Here is a 23,735-nt window from a genome sequence, read left to right on the forward strand (position 1 = left end):
TCTTTTATACCCAGACGTCGAACGCTGGTTCTTCTGATGTCATCACCTGGAGTGGTGCCAACTCCTCTGCCGAGGCTTTCAGTTGTTTACGTCGCATTGCTTTAGCCCTTTTCCTATTCTTTTTCCTCTTAACCGTCGGTGAAATACACCTTAAATACTATATTGTCCATTTATCATAAAAACTATTTCTAATACATAAGTATTTCTACTCTAAATCAGTCACTACATACATTTCATGCAAGTAAGCAGTTTTCTTAATGTTAGTGAAGTTACACAATACATTTTCCATATAGCATTAATCACAGGATTACATCTTTGTACTTAAGCAAAAGCATTATTACTACTTAGGTTACAGTACATCTGCTTATAGCAAATTAAGCATTAATCAAGACAGTACAATTGCAAAATCATCATCTCCATTAACAGCATTTTCCAGAAGATGGCAGCAACCCATTTTGAAGATGAGGAGTGTATAATACTGTATTACAAGACAGCCTCTCTTATATGGATTGCAAAATTTGCCAAAATAATTAATGAATAAGTATACAAAGAAAAAGAAGGAAATATAGAAATACTTATTTTTTGTGGTTTCACATTTACATTTCTTCATTTTTTATATATCTTTGTAGAATTATGAATTTATTTCCTAATGTATTTATTATTTTTATATATATATTTTTTATGTATAATTGTATAAATAAATGGGGGGGGGGGGGTTTGGAAAAATGTAATTATTTATATGTTATTCCTATATATATATATGGAAATATAGAAATACTTATTTTTTGTGGTTTCACATTTACATTTCTTCATTTTTTATATATCTTTGTAGAATTATGAATTTATTTATTTGATCAGTTTCCAGACCAGGACACAGACTGAAGAACATTACATTTACATTTATTCACTTAGCTGATGCTTTTATCCAAAGCGACTTACAATTGCTATATATGCCAGAGGTCGCACGCCTCTGGAGTGGTGATTGGATTTTAAATAAGTTGTTGTATAACTTAGTGCAATAACTAGTTTTATTAAATAGGTTAGATGTTAAATCATCATCTGCTGACTGATGTTATCAACTATGGCTTTGTAGATGCACACTGTCAATCAATACTCAATCAGTACTCAAGTACTCAGAAGTACTTGCTTTAAAGTACTTTAAAGTACTCAGGTGTTCAATTAAACATTAAATGGAAAAATTTTACATTCCTCACTCAAAGCTGAAGTAAGCGTGAAGTTTAAGATCAAGGCAAAGCAACACACACACACACACACACACACAAGTAATCTGCATTTCACTTAGTCTTAACATTCTTTAAGACCTAAGGATTGTTGATGTATTGTGCTTTTTCTTGCACTTCCAGCTGAGACTTAAGCTGAGATTCAGTACAAGACATCAATGCATTATGTCTGAATCATTCTGGATATCTCGTTTTACTGGATCTATTTTTAAAGTCCATCCCATTTGTGCCGTCATGTCTCTCTCTCTCTCTCTCTCTCTCTCTCATTTCATCCTGACCTGTTTGAAGACAGTCAAAGTAGGCTGTACAGGAATCATGTCAGAAACTGAACATGTTAGATCAACACGTGTCATCAACAGAAGCTCAGACCAGGATGAGAAACAGCCGCAGCCAAGGAAAAGTGCGAATCAAGAGGCAGGATGGGGACACATTGCTGTGTTTGACAAAATAGAGGACTTTTTCCAGATCTGTGACAGCGAAGTAAAGGGCTTCATCACATGCAAGGATATGAGGATAAAGCAAGGGCCCTTAAAGGGGACAGTTTTTACCACTTAATTTATTTTATTAGAGTTTATTTTTATTTTATTCACTTCACATCTGTCATTGCTTTATATAACCAAACAGCTCTGTCTATTCAAATGTTGAAAAGTTCAAATGTTTTTGTGTTGTTTAGCCACGCTCAAAAAAATATTTATGCCCTAATTCTTAATTTATGTTTTGCATATAAAATTTCCATCCATTTTGATTACATATTTTTAAACTAAACAAATGAGAAAAACTTTATGTGATGCACATTTACCAACCTTATGTAAATGAAACAGGTCAGTCATAAGATTTATGTAATAATACCAATAAATCCAATATGTTTTAAATGCCTAAAAAACATGTATATTTATTATTAGGTAATAAACCTTATGTATTTAAAAGGCATAACTTTTACATAATTTTTTATAAAAAAAAACAAAGTATTTCATATATGTTATCCTAACCCAAACCAAGCAAGCCAGAGGCGACAGCGGCCATGAATCAAAACTACATGGTTCTACATGAAAACGAGGAGTTAAAAAGGGAGATAGAAGATGTACGGAAGCAGTTGGAGCAAATAAAGATCATACACCACTTTGGTCTCAAGAGATTAGCTGGGAAATATGCTAGAAAGGACATGCTTTTATACAAGGTAAGATTAAATTGCCTGTGGTAAGCATTTGTAATAGCGTTGCCAATGTCCTGAAAACACTAGTCCACGTTTCTGATAAATTTGATTGGAGTTGTACACGCTAGCTACACGTAGCCTATAGGCAGCCTTAAAGTGACCCAAATAACACTGACCAAAATAATAACAACGTAGACCAACATAATTATAAGTATGAACACCAGCTGTCTTCAACAGCAACCAGAGTTAGTTTAGTCAAACATACCAAATTCCATAATTGTCATGACTCAAAACTGCATTATTGTTGTATCAGTTATTTGTAGTTCAGCATTCCTATTTCCTAAACTTTAAAATTACTACAAAGCTATGTATAAGTATTTTATGCCATGTGAGAACCAATGCATGTTTCTTTCTTGATAGATTTGCAACATACAACCACCTGATGGCCTTCTTGGAACTGACTGAACCGGCCACTCACAGGATAATTAGTGTCACCAACTCTAAAGTCTTCAAGGATCCTGGAAACACTCAGGCACTTCCTGCAATAGACAAGTTCTTCCTGTTCTTGATGCATTTTGCTTTGGGCCTCAAGCAAAAGGACCTTGGTCATCGGTTTCAAGTACTTAAGACCACTGTAACATCGTAACAACCTGGGCCAACTTCCTGTACTTTGTCCTGGGGTCAGAGTGCATTTGGATGCCAAAAGAGACAGTACGAGCCCATCTGCCAGAAGAATGCCATCAATTTCGAGACACACAGGTTATCCTGTATTGTACAGAGATCCGCTGCCAAACAACTTCCTCTTTGCTTCTACAAAGTGAGGTCTTTTCAAATTACAAGTCTCACTGCACTTTCAAAGCTTAAGTAGGAATGGCACCTCATGGCACTGTATGCAGGGTCTATTAGTGACCAGGAGGTGTTCAAACAGTCAGGGATCATTAACCTTCTTACACCTGACTTGGCCATTATGATGGATAAGGACTTCTTAATTGATAGCCAAGTGCCATGTAAAATCCACCGGCCTGTTTTCCTGACCAATGGTAAACAAATGTCAGCTGATGAAGTGACACACACTCAGTCTGTGGCTAGGCTCAGGGTACATGTTTAACGTCTTTATCTGTCATGTTAAAGAGCATGAGTTGTTTGACACAGTCATCCCCTTGTCCATTTCTGGTAGCATAAACCAACTGTTCACAGTGGCATGATTGCTTGTGAACTACCAATGTGGACCAGTTTTGTAAATACTATGGATTTCACACTCTGTTCTGTATCTCTGATCAACAGACAAAACTAAGGCAATGTTTCCTTATACATATTTTATTATAATTTAATAATAACACAAAAAACAGTAAGAATCTAAAGATATATGTATATAAATGTGTAATGTAATATAATAGATAGGTATATATTGTATAAATATATGTGTGTGTGTGTGTGTGTGTGTGTATAATGCAGTATAAAGATAATGTATACGTACTGCAATGTAATAGATAGGTATATATATTATATTGTGTATATATTGTAGAAATATAGTGTATGAGTATGTAAATATTGTTTACTGTAAGTAACTATGAATAATACAATAAATATAATGCTATTTAAATATATGTATATATACATGTGTATGGAAATATAATAGATATAGATAGGTATATGTATTATATTGTATATCTTGTATAAATATAGTGTATGTGTGTGACATTATACATATAGTGTATGTGTGTGACATTAGAGACAGAGGATATATATATATATATATATATATCCTCTGTCTCTAATGTTATGCATTACATCTACATTTTTGTGTATGCACTCAACAAGCATGTCCTCCTGCAGGGCCGTAGCTGGGGTCAGCAGGGACCCGGTGAAGGTTGTACCAATGGGCCCTGTTTGAAATTTTTAATTTGTATGTTCATTCGTTTTTATTTATTTGTGCTTTAAGTTTTAAGTTTGTTGGTGTCAAGGTACAGAAACTGAATAATTAAATATAAAAAATAGCACTGGAAAGTCTTCAAAGTAAAAATGAAATATACAATCAAACCCAAATTTATTCAGAAACCTTCAACATTTCTCACATTATTACAGTTTATTTGCTATCGCTTGTAAAATGGTTCTAAAATATGACAAGAACTTAGAGTTAAACTGTGTCAGAACAAATTTGTCTTGATAATGTCAGAACTTTGATAGAAATGTATGTAATGGATTACAATCAACCAAAACTACAGGTGATAAAAATAAATAAATACAAATAAAATAACAAAAAGACATACAAGATCTATGAATCAGCCACAGTATATCCAAATAAATATATAAATATAAAATATAAAAAAATACATATCTGAAAACACTGTTCTTGGCAAACAGGGGATACATAAATAAATGGTCATAGAGGCATCCAGCTACACCATGTTATTACAAATTATTTTATTTATTTATTATCTTCAGATTGCACTTTTATCCGCCTCAATTTGTTGGATTTTAAATAAGTTTGTTGTATAACTACAATAACTAGTTTTATTAAACAGGCTAAATGTTAAATCATCATCTGCTGATTTATATTATCAACTGTGGCTTTGAAGATGCACACTGTCCATCAATACTCAATCAGTACTCAAGTACTCAAAAGTACTTGCTTTGAAGCACTCAAGTGTTCAATTAAACATTAAATGTTCAAATTTTACATTTCTCACTCAAAGCTGAAGTAAGCGTGAATTTTAGAGAGCCATATCTGTCTGTGTATAAACAGGAAGTTGAACAGGAGGTTGATAGCCTAGTACACTCAAACCCGGAACTGTGATGGGCATAGAGCTTATTGATCACCAGTCCTGAGCTTAACTCTACTGAATGTCTTGAGGATGTGCTGGAGTCGACTTTACAGAGTTGCTGGACTTTCTCATGGTCAATACAAGATCGAGGCCAAAGAAAAAAAAAGAAACTCTTAATGGGAATAGATGTTGTGTTGTTACATAATGTTGTTTAAACAATGTCGAGTCCAGCATATCGTAAAGACTTTCAATAGGGATTAGGTCAGGACTCTGTGGTGCACAATCTTTCAAAGTTCGACCCTAATGAATCTTGACATTGTTATCCTGGAATATAGACATTGATATGACCTCCAACTTGATTGTTGAAATACAAGGCTACACACTGCATCAGTTAAGGCTTAAATAACTGTCGTCAGACACAAAACATGCCAGAAACATATTAATCACTTTAATTAATGAGTCAGTCCTTAAATAGCATGTAATAGCAATCTGTTTTGGCCTGTCAGTGTAAAATAAGAATTAAATGTATAGCCAGTTATTCTGAACTATAATACCTGAAGAAGAGAATTGTGACAGAACTGGACACAGCCAGTCTTAAAAACTTGAGCACTCGTGTTGTTCCAGGACGGTGGCTTCAAGTGGCATGATATCACTTGCACTGCATTAAAAAAAAAGAAGAGAGAAAAGGGCATTAAAAACTGAGTACATCTCACAAGAAAACACCATTTCAGTATTTTACTTCAAAATGTCTTTTTATTTGTAAATTTATTAATCAATATTTCTTTGTAATTATTTGTACTTAAACTCTGTATTGTCATTTGTAGCTGTGAATGTCCTTTTATTTCTCAGATGAACTGTAGAGAAGAAGCTTGTTAAGAAAATTGTTTTGAATTCAATGTTCTTAAATCTTTAAGTTGACTGAACTTTTAAAACAGTTACCCATACTCAAGTTTTCATACTAACTTATGTTTACTAAGAGATAGTGTGTTTTATCAGATCAAAAATGAGCTAATTTGCTGCATACTACACATTCATGAGCAAAGTGAGGCTGTGATGCTAATAAGAGAATTAACATAACTATCAATGTAAATATATCCATAAGACATTTATAATGTAAAAACAGCAGGTTGACATTCACTTACCATACCAATTTCTTTAATGAATGTCTCCAAGTCTTTATTGAGGGAGATACTTGGGCTCCTTAATGTAATTACGTTTTTTTTAATACTTCATTCTCAAACATGCAGAACAACAAGATCCCAAAAACACAACATTAGTCATTGATTTACTCAGACATAAAGCTAAAGCTGAGTTACAAAGCTCGCTCAACTAATGCTGTAACTATACAATAAACACTGTCAGTAATTTGTAAAGAAACATTTAAATTGCATGTAAAGCCATTTTTGTATTATTATTATTTTTAAAATACATTTCTTATTATATTATTTTTCTTCTCCAGTTTGCAGGTAACTTTCTTCATAGATGGAGAATCCCCATGATGGAGGAACTAATGACCGCACCCTCTCCAAAAGCTCCAGAAGCTCCTGATCAGAGTTCAGGAGATGAACCGCTGTCAGAGAAAGAGGATGATGAAGAGAGACATTTCAGCATGTTGATGGGGAGCTTGGGTGTTAGCGATGTGTTTGAAGAGTCTTTACTGATGTTTTACACTTTGCTCTGAACATTGCTTTGTAAAAAATGCTGTACATTTACACTTTATATCGCTACAAGTACTAACAGTTCTCTCTTCATTTCAGCCCGAGTGAGGTTCACAGCCTGTGGGCTCAGCTCAGGAAAGATGAGCCTCACCTCTTGTCATGAATCAAATCAAAGAGGCACGACAAGAGAGTAAGGAGATGGAGAGCGTCCTCCGGAGATGACATGTTATGCAACATGAAATGAGAATGAATTGAGAGCAGTATACCATCTAACATCACCCATGTTTAAGAGGCAGTAATCTACTTTGTATTCTTAATTTACACAATGTTATTTGTGAATAATCTCTGTTTAGAGGCTTAATGTAATTCTCTATATAGTCCAGTGACTATAAGCTTAAGAGTTACCAGGTTTTTACATACTTTGGGGGGGGGGGGGTCACCTATTTATGTTCAAGTCTTATATAAATACCGAAATTGAGGTGTAATATTATGTGAAAGCTTGATTGTGCCATATCTTTGCCTTTTGATGGCTTTAAGATAAATGTAATTTTAACATTGAACACCACTGTCTCATTGCACAGGAAAGCAACCAACTTTTTAACTTCCTGTTTGTCAAAGAATCCTGAAAAATAATATTTTTATCATATAGTGCAGCATTAGTGAGCATAAGAGACATTGAGTCTTTCAAAAACATGAAAAGAAAACACCAACCAACCCCAAACTTTTGACCACTAGTGTATGTGTGCAGTTCATACAGCTGATATATATCCTAGTCTACTTCGTTTCAAACTATAGTTTCTGTTTCAGTTTGTGCATTTGTAATAACTTGTTCTCGGCTTGGAGATAATAGTGCATTGTTAAGTTAATTTTAGTTCAGGCTTAATCTTAAAGATTCAAAAATATTATTATTGAAAAGTATATTTTAGCAATGCTTTCCAAGAACACATTAGTTTACATATATTAATGCATATAGTATATTAGTAGGGTATTAAAAAAGACAAAATATATAAACAGTTCATCATACAGCAAAAGCTTGCAGCTGCACTTATATGTGTTTATACTGCAATACCAAACTATTCCTTTGGGTGGCAGTAAAGGACAGAGATTGTAAACTTGATGACTATATTCGTTGTTAAACGAATGATAGAACTGAATCAATGGAGTGCACTCACCAAAACAGTAACGAGATATTAACATCAAAATAAAAGAAGAAAAAAAGAGCTCTCGATGAAGAGGATACTGACCGACAATCAACCGAAACGAACCTGCAGCTCCACACTATCTCTGTCAGCAGTGAGAAGATGTAATGTTGTGTGCTGCTTTGTATGACTCGGTACTGCAGGGAAGAACAATCTCCGACCAAACGAATATTAAAAGAATCAAAAGTAGCAGGACATAACCATGTTTTCATGTATGACTAAACCATTTGAGTAGATGAAATTGCTTTGACGTCACACAAAAGGCAACTGTGCTTGTTTTATATTGATGGAGAAAACATGATCTGCACTGAGTTTAATATTCTGTTTATTATTAAGCATTATTAAGTCATAATATGTTGTGAAAGTTATTGTAAAGCGATTCATATGGATTATAGTGAAGAGTTATTTTAAACATATTACAAGTTTCTGAATTACACATAACTCAACACTTGTACAGCCTGATCAATGATGCTTGTAAGAATAAAATGCCCAGCAGACAAGCAATATGCATATTTATTTACTGGTTAAAAACACACTTTAGCACATATTAATAATGTTAATAATAATTATAATAACTTTTTTTTAAATTATTATTTCATAATACTATTTATTTATTCGGCATTTACTTTCAAATCTCTAGGTGCTTGCTGCAGCGATGCTGAAGACTGTTAAATCACGGTCATTTGGTCAAATGTTCCCAGTGGGCAATTGATATCAAATAGACATCAAATTGACGTCAAACATAGTCATCAAAGAACTGTTTAAAAATGCAAATCAAATCGATGTCAAAACTTGACATTAAATTGCCGTCAAGTTTTGACATTCATTTGATTTGCATTTTTTAAAAACATTTTTAACACATTGATGTCCTATTCTAGACCACAAGAATAATGACAAAACAGTATTAAATGCAAGACGTGTTTTATTAAATCCACTGGTTTATATCAGAATTTTGTACATTTTTCTTAAATGAACATGTAGTTGTAATACCGTATACACTTGGTATTACAATTTAATTTAGCTGACACTTTTATCCAAAGCAACTTACAATTACTATATATATGTCAGAGGTCACACGCCTCTGGAGCATCTAGGGGTTAAGTGTCTTGCTCAGGGACACATTGGTGTGTCACAGTGGATTCGAACCCAGGTCTCTCACACCAAAGGCATGTGTCTTATCCACTGCACCAACACTTACTGAATGTGGGGTTACAGCAAAAATGCTGCATAATTTTTTTTTATTTGTAATTAAGCAAATCAGTATATTTTTGGCAAAATATAATATATTCACCTCTTTCATTGTCAGTAATTTATGCCTACATTTTATAAATAGTTTTTTTTTGTTGTTGTTTATATATTTTTAACCACAGAAGTCCCAGAAGTTACAAGTCATGCAAAAATCAAACAACATATGACATGCCGAATGGATGCATTTTGAAGAAACAAAAAAATTATTTGATGACTATGTTTGATGTCAATTTGATGTCTATTTGATATCAATTGCCCACTGGGTTGATATCAATGTGATGTCAATATGACATCAACTGAACGCCTATAACACGATGTTGATTTGATGTCAACTCAATGTCAAACATGTTGGCCCATATACTTACATAATCAATTTCAGTATGTGATGAACCGAAAATTTTCACCAATTAACCACTGGAAGGACTTGATGTATAATCTGACTTTGAAATTATGTTTTGCAGCATCTTGATCAAATCTTGTCTAATATTTGACGTCAAATTGACATCAAGGTGCCCACTGGGTTTAAGATGTCTTCAACTATCACTGTGGTTGTTGTGCTTTATAAGGTAAGATCTCAAATTTGATTTCAGGGTTTGTGTAATGTCTTATTATAATACTCATTAAAAGTCTTAAAAAGTTTTCTTTTTATTGATATCAACAAGGCCAAAAAAATACAAAACTCTCAAAGGATTAAAAGTTTGAATACAAAAAGGGATGGGTGGGTGGGGGGGATAAAAACCTGAGTTTTAACATATCAATAAAAATATCAATCAAACTTTGTTCAGATTTGTTGAACCGAGGCAGTGGATGATCACTGAGCCGAATGCCCCACGTCTTTGTTTGACTCCTCCTCCACATCATCATAATCTGTTATTAAATATTAAATCTGGTCAATTGCTGTTATTGGATGAGTATTTTAAAAGTTTAAACTGGAAAATATTAACCAAATTAAAATAATTATGTTAATATAATGAGAACAAAAGGGTTATAATAACTTACCCAACAGGTTTCTCACGTCTTCACTGACACTCATCACATCATCATACTCCTCCTGAACTCTCTCTGATCAAGAATTACATAAATACATATCAGTTAATATATCACTTCATCTCATCTGAAGGATAATTTTTCCCTTGAGTGACTTTATTACACAGGACACATGTCTGAGGCCTAGTCCGTACATACACTGGTATTTTTTTTTTTTATAAACAGGAATTTTTCCTCCATAAAAAAATAAAAAAATAAAAAAATACTTGTCCACATGAAACTGCAAAATTACTCAATGAAGTGCTGTCAAGAGATTAGAAAAAGTTGCCAGACCATCAGATGGCGATATAACCCTGACAATAAGTCACAAGCTAAACTCTCTGTTACTACACAACAACACTGCAATCAGAGTTTCTGAAAATCTTCACCCTGACAGGAGTTTTTAAAAAGTTTAACTTTCACTGACCTGATACTGCGTCTGTGTGTTTACGAACAGCTAAACCACACAGAAACAGCTGAAGTTTTGAAAATACTTGTGTTCCTGTGGACAGGGCCTGATACTTGTTACATGTTTCCTGTGTGTTTTCTGATAAAAAAAAATTAGTTCTGTGCATCTCACCTGTTAAACCTCGAGGGCTCGGTCTATTAATGATGACATCATCATAATTCTCTGCGGTGTTCACTACACATGCAAATATGAGTCAATTTAAGTGTAAACCAAAAACCAATTAAGGCAGTAATTAAAAATATAATCTGTAATGATCTTGATTGTAGTGATATTAATTTAAAAAAATTGATAAAGTTAAACACCTTTTTTGATATCAGAGTTGTGTTCGCTCGTCATGACATCATCATAGCTCTCAGGTGTGTCTTCTACATATTCACAAATTCATTACATTCAAAACAAATTTGAAATATCTATCTTAAATATACTGTAATATTTTTATTTAAAAGTATATTATATGCTGCTGTAGAATAAGAGAGTGACACCTGTCTCACGATCTGGTTTCAGTCCGTCAGTGATGACATCATCATAGTATCCCGGTGTGATTTCCTTCATCATCTCTTCTGCATCAACACACAATATGTTTGGATACAAAATCCAAAATATGTTGTTGCTGCTGATCATAAGACTGAAAATGTATTATATGTCATCTGATAATGAATCATGTGATCAATTTAAAAGGTCACTGACCTTTTAGGCCACTGCCATTGGTGACATCATCATAATATGCAGTATTGAACTCTTTTGCTAAAAAAGGAGAGGAGACTGTTAATATACAAGTAAACAGCAGGATTTGAATAGTATTGAGTCATTTATCAAATATAATATGGAATTACTAGTTACAGTTGTTCATTATGAAAGTTTTTTTGTTTGTTTTTTGTTTTAAATGTGGAATGATTATGCGCTTCAGCTCTCTAACCTGAGAGAAGCTCATCAGCATCTTCATACCCAGAATGCAGTTCTTCAGAGATGAGACTCCCTGTTAAAGAAGAGCAGAACAGAAACATGTTCATCATTACAAACAGACTGAATCATCATTTCGTTTGGATTATAAACACTGTGTTAGTGACAACACAACAAACTGCTTTATTACTTAACACAATTAATTTATTATTTAAAGCATTCAATAAATAAATCCCATGGTGTTTAGGCCTATTAGCAAACATAAGAACCCATTTCTTACTGCCTTCCAGAAATATACACAGGAAAAAACAAACACACACACACACCTGCATCTACTGTACATGTACAAACATATAAGTCCCTGCTTATGACCCTCTAAAAATACACACAGGAAGAGATGCTGACTGGCACAGACACACACACACACTCTCTCTCTCGCTCTCTCTCTCTCTGTCTATCACACACACACACACACACACACACAAACATGCACCTGCAGCTCTGTGGTTTTCTGTCAGGAATTCTGTGGTTTGAAGCAGGAGGTTTAACAGGACTAATAATAGATGAACATCAACTGTCTGACAGACTCTTATTAATGATATTAAATGAGATTGATGGCTCATGTCTCACCCCTCTGAGTGAAGTGATTGTGTCTGTGCTGAATCTCCTCATAAACGGTCTCAGACATCGTCCTGTGTCTCCTCTTAGAGAGAGCTGTGAGTGTAGACAGACAATCCTGCTGTCAGTTCACAACACATGACTGATCACACACTGAATAAGACACAATATGACAGTCTCTGGATCTCTCCTACCTCTCCTCATCACTCTGTTCTGCTGAATCAGTATAAGCAGTGGCACTAAGAGCAGTAAGAGCACAACTCCCAGAACAATCACAAGCACTGGGAGAGACACTGGTGGAGGAGTTTGTGAAGGAGCGACTGATGTGGAGCGCACTGAAGGAGAAACTGGAGGAGAAGCTGATGATGTTGTGCCAGGAGTAGTGGACACTGACAAATCTGACAAGTCTGTCAAAACAAACACGCAAATAATAATCATGCAAATGACTGAATAAAAACTTGTATTACTATTACTTTTATTAGGACTAAAATTATTTATTTTTTTTAATTGCTGTGACCTGCACAGGTGAGTGTAACAAGCTTCTTGCGTGAGCAGTCAGTGTGGTTATTCAGAGAAAGAGAACAGTCCCACAGGTGAATCTCATTCCCTCTGCACTCAACTTTGTTCATCCACACAACACCTTTACCAGCACCAAAGGTTGAATTCCCATCAGCCCTCAGTGCTGGTCCACAACCCAGCTGCCTGCAGACCACCTGAGCATCGCTGATGTCCCACTGATCATCACAGACTGAGCCCCACACAGCGTTATGATACACCTCCAGCCTCCCAGAGCACCGGCCGTCCCCTCCACTCAGTCTGAGAGGAACATGATCTAAAACACACACATCAGCACCGACCAGCTTCAGCACAACATTTACAAAAAAGTGATAATAACAATAAAATCATAATAAACTTACTTGAACACTGTCTCTTGTATGGAGATGGTGAGGTAGAACATGTCAGAAAACTCTGAGGTGACTCAAGAATCTGATCCTCTGAGATTATAATTTTAAAATGTAATTTACTATTGAATAGAATAAAATAATGAAAAGACAAATAAGATATCCAGTTAAATATTATCTTACCTGAGCAGGTGATTTTGGCCACTTCATCATTATCACAGTCATTCTGTCCCCAAAGTGAAGATGGACACTGCCACAGATATGAATCATGTAGACGACACTTAAGATTATCAAGCCAGTTGTGTGACTTCAGTCCCTCTGAATTACCAGGTTCACTGCCAGATCTTCCACAGTTCAGCTCTTGACAGATCAGACTCGCTGTGTCTCTGTTCATCTGGTTGTAACACACATTACCCCAGGATCCATTGTAGAAAACCTCTACATTCCCTTCACAGCCCTCAGTTAACCTGATCTCTTTAAACTCTAGATGGAAAAGAATGAGAATCAACCTCGACCCTCATGGAATGACTATGTTTTAATTAGGGATGGGAATCATACAGAATATAATGTTTCTTATTCTGATTCCACCTAACAATAAGGTTTACTTATTGTTCCATTAATGATTATTTTATGTATAAAAAACACATAAACTACTTAATTTCTTAATATAAATAAAATACTAATATTGACTAAATACACAATCTAAATCTTTAGCTACACATTGTCATATGAACATGCAGTCTGTACTAAATTAAATTGATTTCAGTCTCAAAGTTAATTGTAAACTGTATGTTTGATTCACTAAAAATAACAGACTGATTAGAGATTAGTTTGAGAATCGAGCTGGACATGCTGTGTGTTTTGTGCTGATTCAGTAGTGTCATATTGCATTGTGGACATGTGAGTACTTTAGAAAACTTCAAAAGTAAAAAAAAAAAAAACATTATTAACATGATTGTTTACCTGAGCACACGACTCCTACATCCTCCTTGTGTTGACAGTCATGTTTTCCCCAGCCTGGAGAAGAGCAGCTCCACAGGGACGTCTCATTCCCCTCACACTCCACCTCATCCAGCCATATGTGTCCAGAACCAGGACCAAACCAGGCTGGTACCTGCTGGTTACTGAGGGCCACTCCACACTGCAGCTGTCTGCACACCACATGAGCATCTTTAATATCCCAGGAGTCATCACACACTGTCCCCCATGAGCCGCTGTGAAAAACCTCCAGCCTCCCTGCACAGTCTCCCCCAGAACCCACCAGCCTGATGGACCCACGACCTGATATTCAGAGAAAGAAAAACACATTATTGATCACAAACAACTGAAGAATCTGCCCAGATGTTGTTCTTCTCACCAAATTTTGTGACTGACAGCTGTTGTGTGGAGCTGCAGTTGAGAGTTTGTGGAGAGCTGCAGTTTCCCAGATGAGCTTCACTGTCTGGAGAGAGTATTTATTTGTAATTCAATATTTATCTAAAATATACTATATTTGTCAAAACGTGTATGAAAACCCATGACTTCAGTGTGGTGTGAATTTGCTCACTAGAGCAGATGACTCCAACATCTCGTCTATGAGAACATTCAGCTCGACTCCATGAAGAGATGGAACATTCTGAGAGTTTTGTTTCATTCCCGTCACAATCAAACACATCAGCCCAGATTTCATCACTTCCCTCTCCAAACCAGTCTGATCCCACAACAGACACAGCAATCCCACAATTCAGCTGTCTACAGAGGACACTGGCAGCTCTCATATCCCAGCATGCATCACACACTGTGCCCGAATCATTGAGAAACAGAAGCTCCACTCTTCCAGAACAAGAGTCTGAACCGTTTACCAGCCTGAGATCAGTGTAACCTGGACAAACAAGTGACAACAGTGTAAAACTATAGTTAAGATAACTGAGGAATACAAGAGCAGTATGTAATTGTATGTACGTAATTCATCTAAAGAGATTGACCAAATGTTTATACTCAACCAGAACAGATCACTCCCACATCATTTTCATGGGAACAGCTCTGCATCTGGTAAGTCGATCGCTGACAGATTTGTATTTGAGATTCACTTCCTTTGCACTGAATCTCCTCTGACCAAACACGGTCTTTCCCTTTACCAAAAGCAGCTGCTCTCACCACCTGTACAGGAGCCCCACATTTCATCTCTCTACACACAACCTCTGCATCCTTCTGGTCAAAGGCAGCGTCACACACTGAACCCCATCCTTCAGAACGGAGCATCTCCACTCTTCCAGAACACAGGTGAAACCCATCCAAAAGTCGAAGTCTTTGCTCTGAGTCTTCGAATTATAAGGACAGCAACAAAATAATATTTAGGATTAACAACTATTTAAGATAATGCAAATGGCGACAAAATGTTTAGGAAAAGATTTAAGGAGTGACAACTTTACATTGAAAAAAAAAAAAACATATATATATTATTTGTTCATTATTTTTATTTGATACCATAATTAATTGTTTCAGCCCACACACTCTCAGAGGTTTCTGAATTTGTACAGTACATACTAAAATAGTGTACTTGTAAAAAAGTCTTACTTATTTTTTTTTTTATTTTTTTTTTATGCAGTGTGAATATGAAACAGCTTACCTGAGCAGATGACTCCAGCATCTTCATTATGACCACAGTCACTATCACCCCATCCATTGAATGTACAGTTCTTCAGTGTTGACTCTGATCCACTACAGGCCACTTCATCCATCAAGATTTCACCTGATCCTTCTCCAAATTGAGCTTCATATGTTGCTTTAACAGCCCTCCCACAGTCCAGCTCTCTACAGACCACTTCAGCATCAGCAATATCCCAGGCATCATCACACACTGTTCCCCACTGTCCATCATGAAGAACCTCCACTCGACCATCACAGATACTATTACCATTCACCAACCTCACATTCACACTGTCTGTCAGTTCAGGAGAGACCACAAATATGCTAAATAAATTAAATTAATTAATAAAAATACAGAACAGAGACTTTTTTTGTCTTTTCTTTTTTTAGATTTATATTAATTCTGAGTGTATACTTACCGGCTGTAATGAGTGACACAAAAGACGATACAAAAATATATGTCAGATAGCTCTCCATTTCACTATACTCTCAGACAGTTCAGAACACAGCACAAGTTTCTCCTGTGCTCCCTCAAACACACTGAAGAAACTGGCTCCTGTCAGCCCCCTAAAGAGAGAGAGAGACTCACAGCTGCCAATGACACTCACTGTTACCTTATTAGACACAACAGAGGAAATCATCAAACACAATCAGGGACAAATCAGAAAGCAGCATTTTTATTTTCTCCATATATATCAATAAAGTGTGAGCGCTGATGAGCGGGACTCCTCCTCCAGCGTGAGAGACACTTCACTGAGGACAGACTCGTGTCAGTCAGAAGTCAGTGTGGAGATAAAGTCACACTAAACTTAAAGTAGATTGATACAGAAACACTGCAGCTTATATTCAGCATCAAAACCTGAACCTGAACACAGCAGACACAAGCACTGATGACTGAATTCTGTAACACTTCAAACACTTACACAAACTTACTAGAACCACTTTCTCATGAATAATTTTAATGAAAAGAGCATTTTAATCTCACTGTTTCTAGATAAATTATGCATATTATTACTGTTAGTGGATTTTACTAATTTTCTTATTTCATTCTAATCAAGGAAATAAAAAAAATATGATTACACCATAGTATAAACTATATTTTTGCTGAAGATATTATGATGTACTTTTAATACATTAAATATCATCTGCTTTCATTAAGGATAACTTAGAGAATAAGAAAATGACAGCAATAATCATCTGCGTTTAATATTGTAATGATGCATTGTTTTATGGTGTCTCCTTTATTTATACACCTTTTACCTGTTTCTTTATTATTCTCAGGTAGGTAAGGAAAGTCGACCCTGGACAAAACTATAAGCATTTCAAAAATACTTACAACTTGCTCAGTAGACTTCCCTGTGGTCAGTTCTTGCTTACGGCTCTTAAATTACTACTCTTGCAGACCATAACTTGTCAATAATAAATTACAAGTTTTATTAAAATTAACAAAAGTTATATCAAAGTACAATAGTAAAGTTACAAAATCAAGGTATAATCAGCTGGTATCAGGCGTCGAGGGATACTGTGCTTGTTCAGTATCCGTCGGTCGAGTCTCTCTCTCAGTCTTTATACCCAGACGTCGAACGCTGGTTCTTCTGATGTCATCACCTGGAGTGGTGCCAACTCCTCTGCCGAGGCTTTCAGTTGTTTACGTCGCATTGCTTTAGCCCTTTTCCTCTTCTTTTTCCTCTTAACCGTCGGTGAAATACACCTTAAATACTATATTGTCCATTTATCATAAAAACTATTTCTAATACATAAGTATTTCTACTCTAAATCAGTCACTACATACATTTCATGCAAGTAAGCAGTTTTCTTAATGTTAGTGAAGTTACACAATACATTTTCCATATAGCATTAATCACAGGGTTACATCTTTGTACTTAAGCAAAAGCATTATTACTACTTAGGTTACAGTACATCTGTTTATAGCAAATTAAGCATTAATCAAGACAGTACAATTGCAAAATCATCATCTCCATTAACAGCATTTTCCAGAAGATGGCAGCAACCCATTTTGAAGATGAGGAGTGTATAATACTGTATTACAAGACAGCCTCTCTTATATGGATTGCAAAATTTGCCAAAATAATTAATGAATAAGTATACAAAGAAAAAGAAGGAAATATAGAAATACTTATTTTTTGTGGTTTCACATTTACATTTCTTCATTTTTTATATATCTTTGTAGAATTATGAATTTATTTCCTAATGTATTTATTATTTTTATATATATTTATTTATGTATAAGTGTATAAATAAATGGGGGGGGGGGGTGGAAAAATGTAATTATTTATATGTTATTCCTATATATATATATATAAGGAAATATAGAAATACTTATTTTTTGTGGTTTCACATTTCTTCATTTTTTATATATCTTTGTAGAATTATGAATTTATTTATTTGATCAGTTTCCAGACCAGGACACAGACTGAAGAACATTACATTTACATTTATTCACTTAGCTGATGCTTTTATCCAAAGCGACTTACAATTGCTATATATGCCAGAGGTCGCACGTCTCTGGAGTAACTAGGGGTTAAGTGTCTTGCTCAGGGACACATTGGTGTCTCACAGTGGATTCGAACCCAGGTCTCTCACACCAAAGGCATGTTTCTTATCCACTACGCTAACACCCCCACAACCAAGAACGGAGGAGAGAGGAAAAAAAACTACACCATGTTATTACAAATTATTTTATTTATTTATCTTCAGATTGCATTTTGATTGGATTTTAAATAAGTTGTTGTATAACTTAGTGCAATAACTAGTTTTATTAAATAGGTTAGATGTTAAATCATCATCTGCTGACTGATGTTATCAACTATGGCTTTGTAGATGCACACTGTCAATCAATACTCAATCAGTACTCAAGTACTCAAAAGTACTTGCTTTAAAGTACTTTAAAGTACTCAGGTGTTCAATTAAACATTAAATGTTAAAATTTTACATTCCTCACTCAAAGCTGAAGTAAGCGTGAAGTTTAAGATCAAGGCAAAGCAACACACACACACACACACACACACACACACACACACAAGTAATCTGCATTTCACTTAGTCTTAACATTCTTTAAGACCTAAGGATTGTTGATGTATTGTGCTTTTTCTTGCACTTCCAGCTGAGACTTAAGCTGAGATTCAGTACAAGACATCAATGCATTATGTCTGAATCATTCTGGATATCTCGTTTTACTGGATCTATTTTTAAAGTCCATCCCGTTTGTGCCGTCATGTCTCTCTCTCTCTCTCTCTCTCTCTCTCTCTCTCTCTCTCATTTCATCCTGACCTGTTTGAAGACAGTCATAGTAGGCTGTACAGGAATCATGTCAGAAACTGAACATGTTAGATCAACACGTGTCATCAACAGAAGCTCAGACCAGGATGAGAAACAGCCGCAGCCAAGGAAAAGTGTGAATCAAGAGGCAGGATGGGGACACATTGCTGTGTTTGACAAAATAGAGGACTTTTTCCAGATCTGTGACAGCGAAGTAAAGGGCTTCATCACATGCAAGGATATGAGGATAAAGCAAGGGCCCTTAAAGGGGACAGTATTTACCACTTAATTTATTTTATTTAGAGTTTATTTTAATTTTATTCACTTCACATCTGTCATTGCTTTATATAACCAAACAGCTCTGTCTATTCAAATGTTGAAAAGTTCAAATGTTTTTGTGTTGTTTAGCCACGCTCAAAAAAATATTTATGCCCTAATTCTTAATTTATGTTTTGCATATAAAATTTCCATCCATTTTGATTACATATTTTTAAACTAAACAAATGAGAAAAACTTTATGTGATGCAAATTTACCAACCTTATGTAAATGAAACAGGTCAGTCATAAGATTTATGTAATAATACCAATAAATCCAATATGTTTTAAATGCATAAAAAACATGTATATTTATTATTAGGTAATGAACCTTATGTATTTAAAATGCATAACTTTTACATAATATTTTATTAAAAAAAACAAAGTATTTCATATATTTTATCCTAACCCAAACCAAGCAAGCCAGAGGCGACAGCGGCCATGAATCAAAACTACATGGTTCTACATGAAAACGAGGAGTTAAAAAGGGAGATAGAAGATGTACGGAAGCAGTTGGAGCAAACAAAGATCATACACCACTTTGGTCTCAAGAGATTAGCTGGGAAATATGCTAGAAAGGACATGCTTTTATACAAGGTAAGATTAAATTGCCTGTGGTAAGCATTTGTAATAGCGTTGCCAATGTCCTGAAAACACTAGTCCATGTTTCTGATAAATTTGATTGGAGTTGTACACGCTAGCTACACGTAGCCTAGGCAGCCTAAAAGTCACACTGATAAATAACACTGACCAAAATAATAACAACGTTGACTAACATTAATTATAAGTATGAACACCAGCTTTTGTCTTCAACAGCAACCAGAGTTAGTTTAATCCTACATACCAAATTCCATAATTGTCATGACTCAATATTGCAAGATTGTTGTATCAGTTACTTGTAGTTCAGCGTTCCTATTTCCTAAACTTTAAACTTACTACAAAGCTATGTATAATTATTTTATGCCATGTGAGAACCAATGAACCAACCACCTGATGGCCTTCTTGGAACTGATTGAACCGGCCACTCACAGGATAATTAGTGTCACCAACTCTAAAGTCTTCAAGGATCCTGGAAACACTCAGGCACTTCCTGCAATAGACAAGTTCTTCCTGTTCTTGATGCATTTTGCTTTGGGCCTCAAGCAAAAGGACCTTGGTCATCGGTTTCAAGTACTTAAGACCACTGTAACCCGCATCATAACAACCTGGGCCAACTTCCTGTACTTTGTCCTGGGGTCAGAGTGCATTTGGATGCCAAAAGAGACAGTACGAGCCCATCTGCCAGAAGAATGCCATCAATTTCGAGACACACAGGTTATCCTGTATTGTACAGAGATCCGCTGCCAAACAACTTCCTCTTTGCTTCTACAAAGTGAGGTCTTTTCAAATAACAAGTCTCACTGCACTTTCAAAGCTTAAGTAGGAATGGCACCTCATGGCACTGTATGCAGGGTCTCTTAGTGACCAGGAGGTGTTCAAACAGTCAGGGATCATTAACCTTCTTACACCTGACTTGGCCATCATGATGGATAAGGACTTCTTAATTGATAGCCAAGTGCCATGTAAAATCCACCGGCCTGTTTTCCTGACCAATGGAAAACAAATGTCAGCTGATGAAGTGACACACTCAGTCTGTGGTTAGTCTCAGGGTAAATGTTGAACGTCTTCTCCGTCACGTTAAAGAGCATGAGTTGTTTGACACAGTCATCCCCTTGTCCATTTCTGGTAGCATAAACCAACTGTTCACAGTGGCATGTTTGCTTGTGAACTACCAATGTGGACCACTTGTCAAGGCATGGAGCCATTGAGTCCAAAAACTCTCATCTTTGATGATGTGTTAATGTTTGTATACAGGTGCTGGTCATATAATTTGATTATCATCAAAAAGTTGATTTCACTAATTCCATTCAAAAAGTGAAACGTGTATATTATATTTGTTCATTACACACAGATTTTCATATGTTTATTTCTTTTAATTTTGATGATTATATTTGAAAATCCCAAATTCACTTGTAAATATTGTACATATACTTTTGTAAATACTATGGATTTCACACTCTGTTCTGTATCTCTGATCAACATACAAAACTAAAGCAGTGTTTCCTTATACATATTTTATTATAATTTCATAATAACACAAAAAACAATAAGAATCTAAAGATATATGTATATAAATATGTATATAAATATGTATTATATATATATATATATATATATATATATATATATATATATATATATATATATATATATGTATATAAATGTGTAATGTAATATAATAGATAGGTATATATTGTATAAATATAGCGCGTGTGTGTGTGTATATAATGAAGTATAAAGATAATGTATAAGTACTGTAATGTAATAGATAGGTATATATATATTATATACATGTGTATATATTGTAGAAATATAGTGTATGTAAATATTGTTTACTGTAAGTAACTATGAATAATACAATAAATATAATGCTATTTAAATATATGTATATACATGTGTATGGCAATATAATAGATAGAGATAGGTATATGTATTATATTGTATATCTTGTATAAATATAGTGTATGTGTGTGTATATATGTACATGAGTGATTATATATGTAAATATCGTTTAAATAAGCATAATACAATAAATATTGAACACCTTAAATATAATACTGTATAATAATTTCAGTGTAATTGAATGGACCAGTGGTATGTGGTCACACTTAACACAGCCATTAAATGAAGCAACATCTGAAATCTGGGTTGCACTTTATTTTACAGTACGTGTACTAACATGTACTTATCGTGTACTTACAGTGTATTTATCTAAGAAAGTTCTGGTAATACAAGGTAACTACAGGGGGTAGGGTTAGGTTTAGGGGTAGGTTCAGGGTTAGTACCTAGTTATTACATAGTTATTGTAATTACTATAATAAGTACATAGTATATACATGAGGAACAGGACTGTAAAATAAAGTGCTACCGAAATCTGAAATTTCTTAAACACACAAACACTTAAGTAGGTAGTGGTAAAAAAAAAAAAAAAAAAAATTCTCCTCGGTCTCTAATGGTACGCATTACATCTACATTTATGTGTATGCACCATAGACTGTAAAAAAATATGGACGTAGTGTCCGTGACGTCACCCATAAACTACTCAATAGCGGTTTTGAAAATAGACATATATAGGTGTATATATGATATATTATGTGATGTCTATGGTTATCTTAACTCAGTAATTTGCCATCTAACTAAATGTTAACCATTCTAATTAAAACACTCTTACTTCTGTAAAGCCGTCACAATTAATTATATGATCATCTAACGCATTCTCATCCCGCAACGCCTTGCCATCAACTGGGAAATACCGGGAAATACCAAGGGGCAAGGAACTCGCCCGGAAGTTGAAGTCGGGTGGGGGCTGCCATCTTTTAGCAGAACTTCACTTGCGTTAGCATTCCCATTGACTCCCATTCATTTTGGCGTCACTTTGACAGCGAATAACTTTACATCTGAGGCGTTTAAAGACTCTGTTTGTCCATTATTTATTTCGAAAGATACACGACAATGTATAAAGGGCTCCATTACCTTCTATGTTACATTATGGCCCCGTATAAACAGTTTTTGTAAAAAATAGGCTAACGATTGCGTCATAACCACTCGGCTCTCTGTCGCATTACCGTACAGACAGGAGGAGAAGCTCGCAGGCAATTAACTTAATATGCCGTACGGGCGTTACATTTTAAAATACTATACAAAATAATTAATCAGATTACTTACTCCTGCTCACTCACGACAAAGAACTCCCCGCTCAAGCTCGCCGTCTCTGCAAGATTAACGATGGCAGTTTGCACGCACAGCTACTAGAAGATTTACATCTGCCAGACAGGTTGCTGACGTCGTCAAGCTTCGTTTGAGTCTGCGCGTCAGAAACGGAAGTGCTAAAAAACGCTAAAACTGGGCTTCATTCGTCTCAATTGAGTTCCAATGGGGTCGCTCTGTCCATTTCTTTTACTGTCTATGGGAAATACACATAAATACATACAGCCAGATGGAGGTACCGTGACCTAAGCCTAGAACGCCCTCTGCTGACGTTTTATCGTAGGCTACACAGACATGCTTTTCCAAAATGTGAAACACTTCAATAATTAATGAACCAGTCTGCACAACTACTATAGGCTATATCTTAAAATGAGAATCAGAAATACTTTGATCTTTATTGATATTGATAACCCGGGGGACAATTCTTGTGTCACAGTTGATGTGCACATCAAGACATTTAAAAGAATATTAATAATAATAGAAGTTGGTAAATAAACTAGTAGCCTATATACATGTAAAAAGTATAA

At 35.1% G+C, this 23,735-nt stretch overlaps 1 protein-coding gene across 1 annotated transcript in view; it reads right to left on the reverse strand.

Annotated features, from left to right (window-relative positions):
- Positions 1-11,438: 11,438 nt before the first annotated feature.
- LOC113073032 (scavenger receptor cysteine-rich type 1 protein M130-like) overlaps positions 11,439-23,735 on the reverse strand; it is a gene marked incomplete at its 5' end in the record, with an annotated part of 34,907 nt that continues 22,610 nt past the window's right edge. The window contains 10 exons of the mRNA XM_026245905.1: positions 11,439-11,503; positions 13,062-13,109; positions 13,195-13,272; positions 13,363-13,662; positions 14,143-14,460; positions 14,537-14,620; positions 14,722-14,746; positions 14,904-15,040; positions 15,162-15,479; positions 15,788-16,102. Coding sequence (XP_026101690.1) covers positions 11,439-11,503; positions 13,062-13,109; positions 13,195-13,272; positions 13,363-13,662; positions 14,143-14,460; positions 14,537-14,620; positions 14,722-14,746; positions 14,904-15,040; positions 15,162-15,479; positions 15,788-16,102 — 1,688 coding nt within the window. The remainder of the gene's footprint in view (positions 11,504-13,061; positions 13,110-13,194; positions 13,273-13,362; positions 13,663-14,142; positions 14,461-14,536; positions 14,621-14,721; positions 14,747-14,903; positions 15,041-15,161; positions 15,480-15,787; positions 16,103-23,735) is intronic.

Source organism: Carassius auratus, unplaced genomic scaffold (assembly GCF_003368295.1).
Source record: "Carassius auratus strain Wakin unplaced genomic scaffold, ASM336829v1 scaf_tig00011242, whole genome shotgun sequence".
Classification (NCBI taxonomy): domain Eukaryota; kingdom Metazoa; phylum Chordata; class Actinopteri; order Cypriniformes; family Cyprinidae; genus Carassius; species Carassius auratus.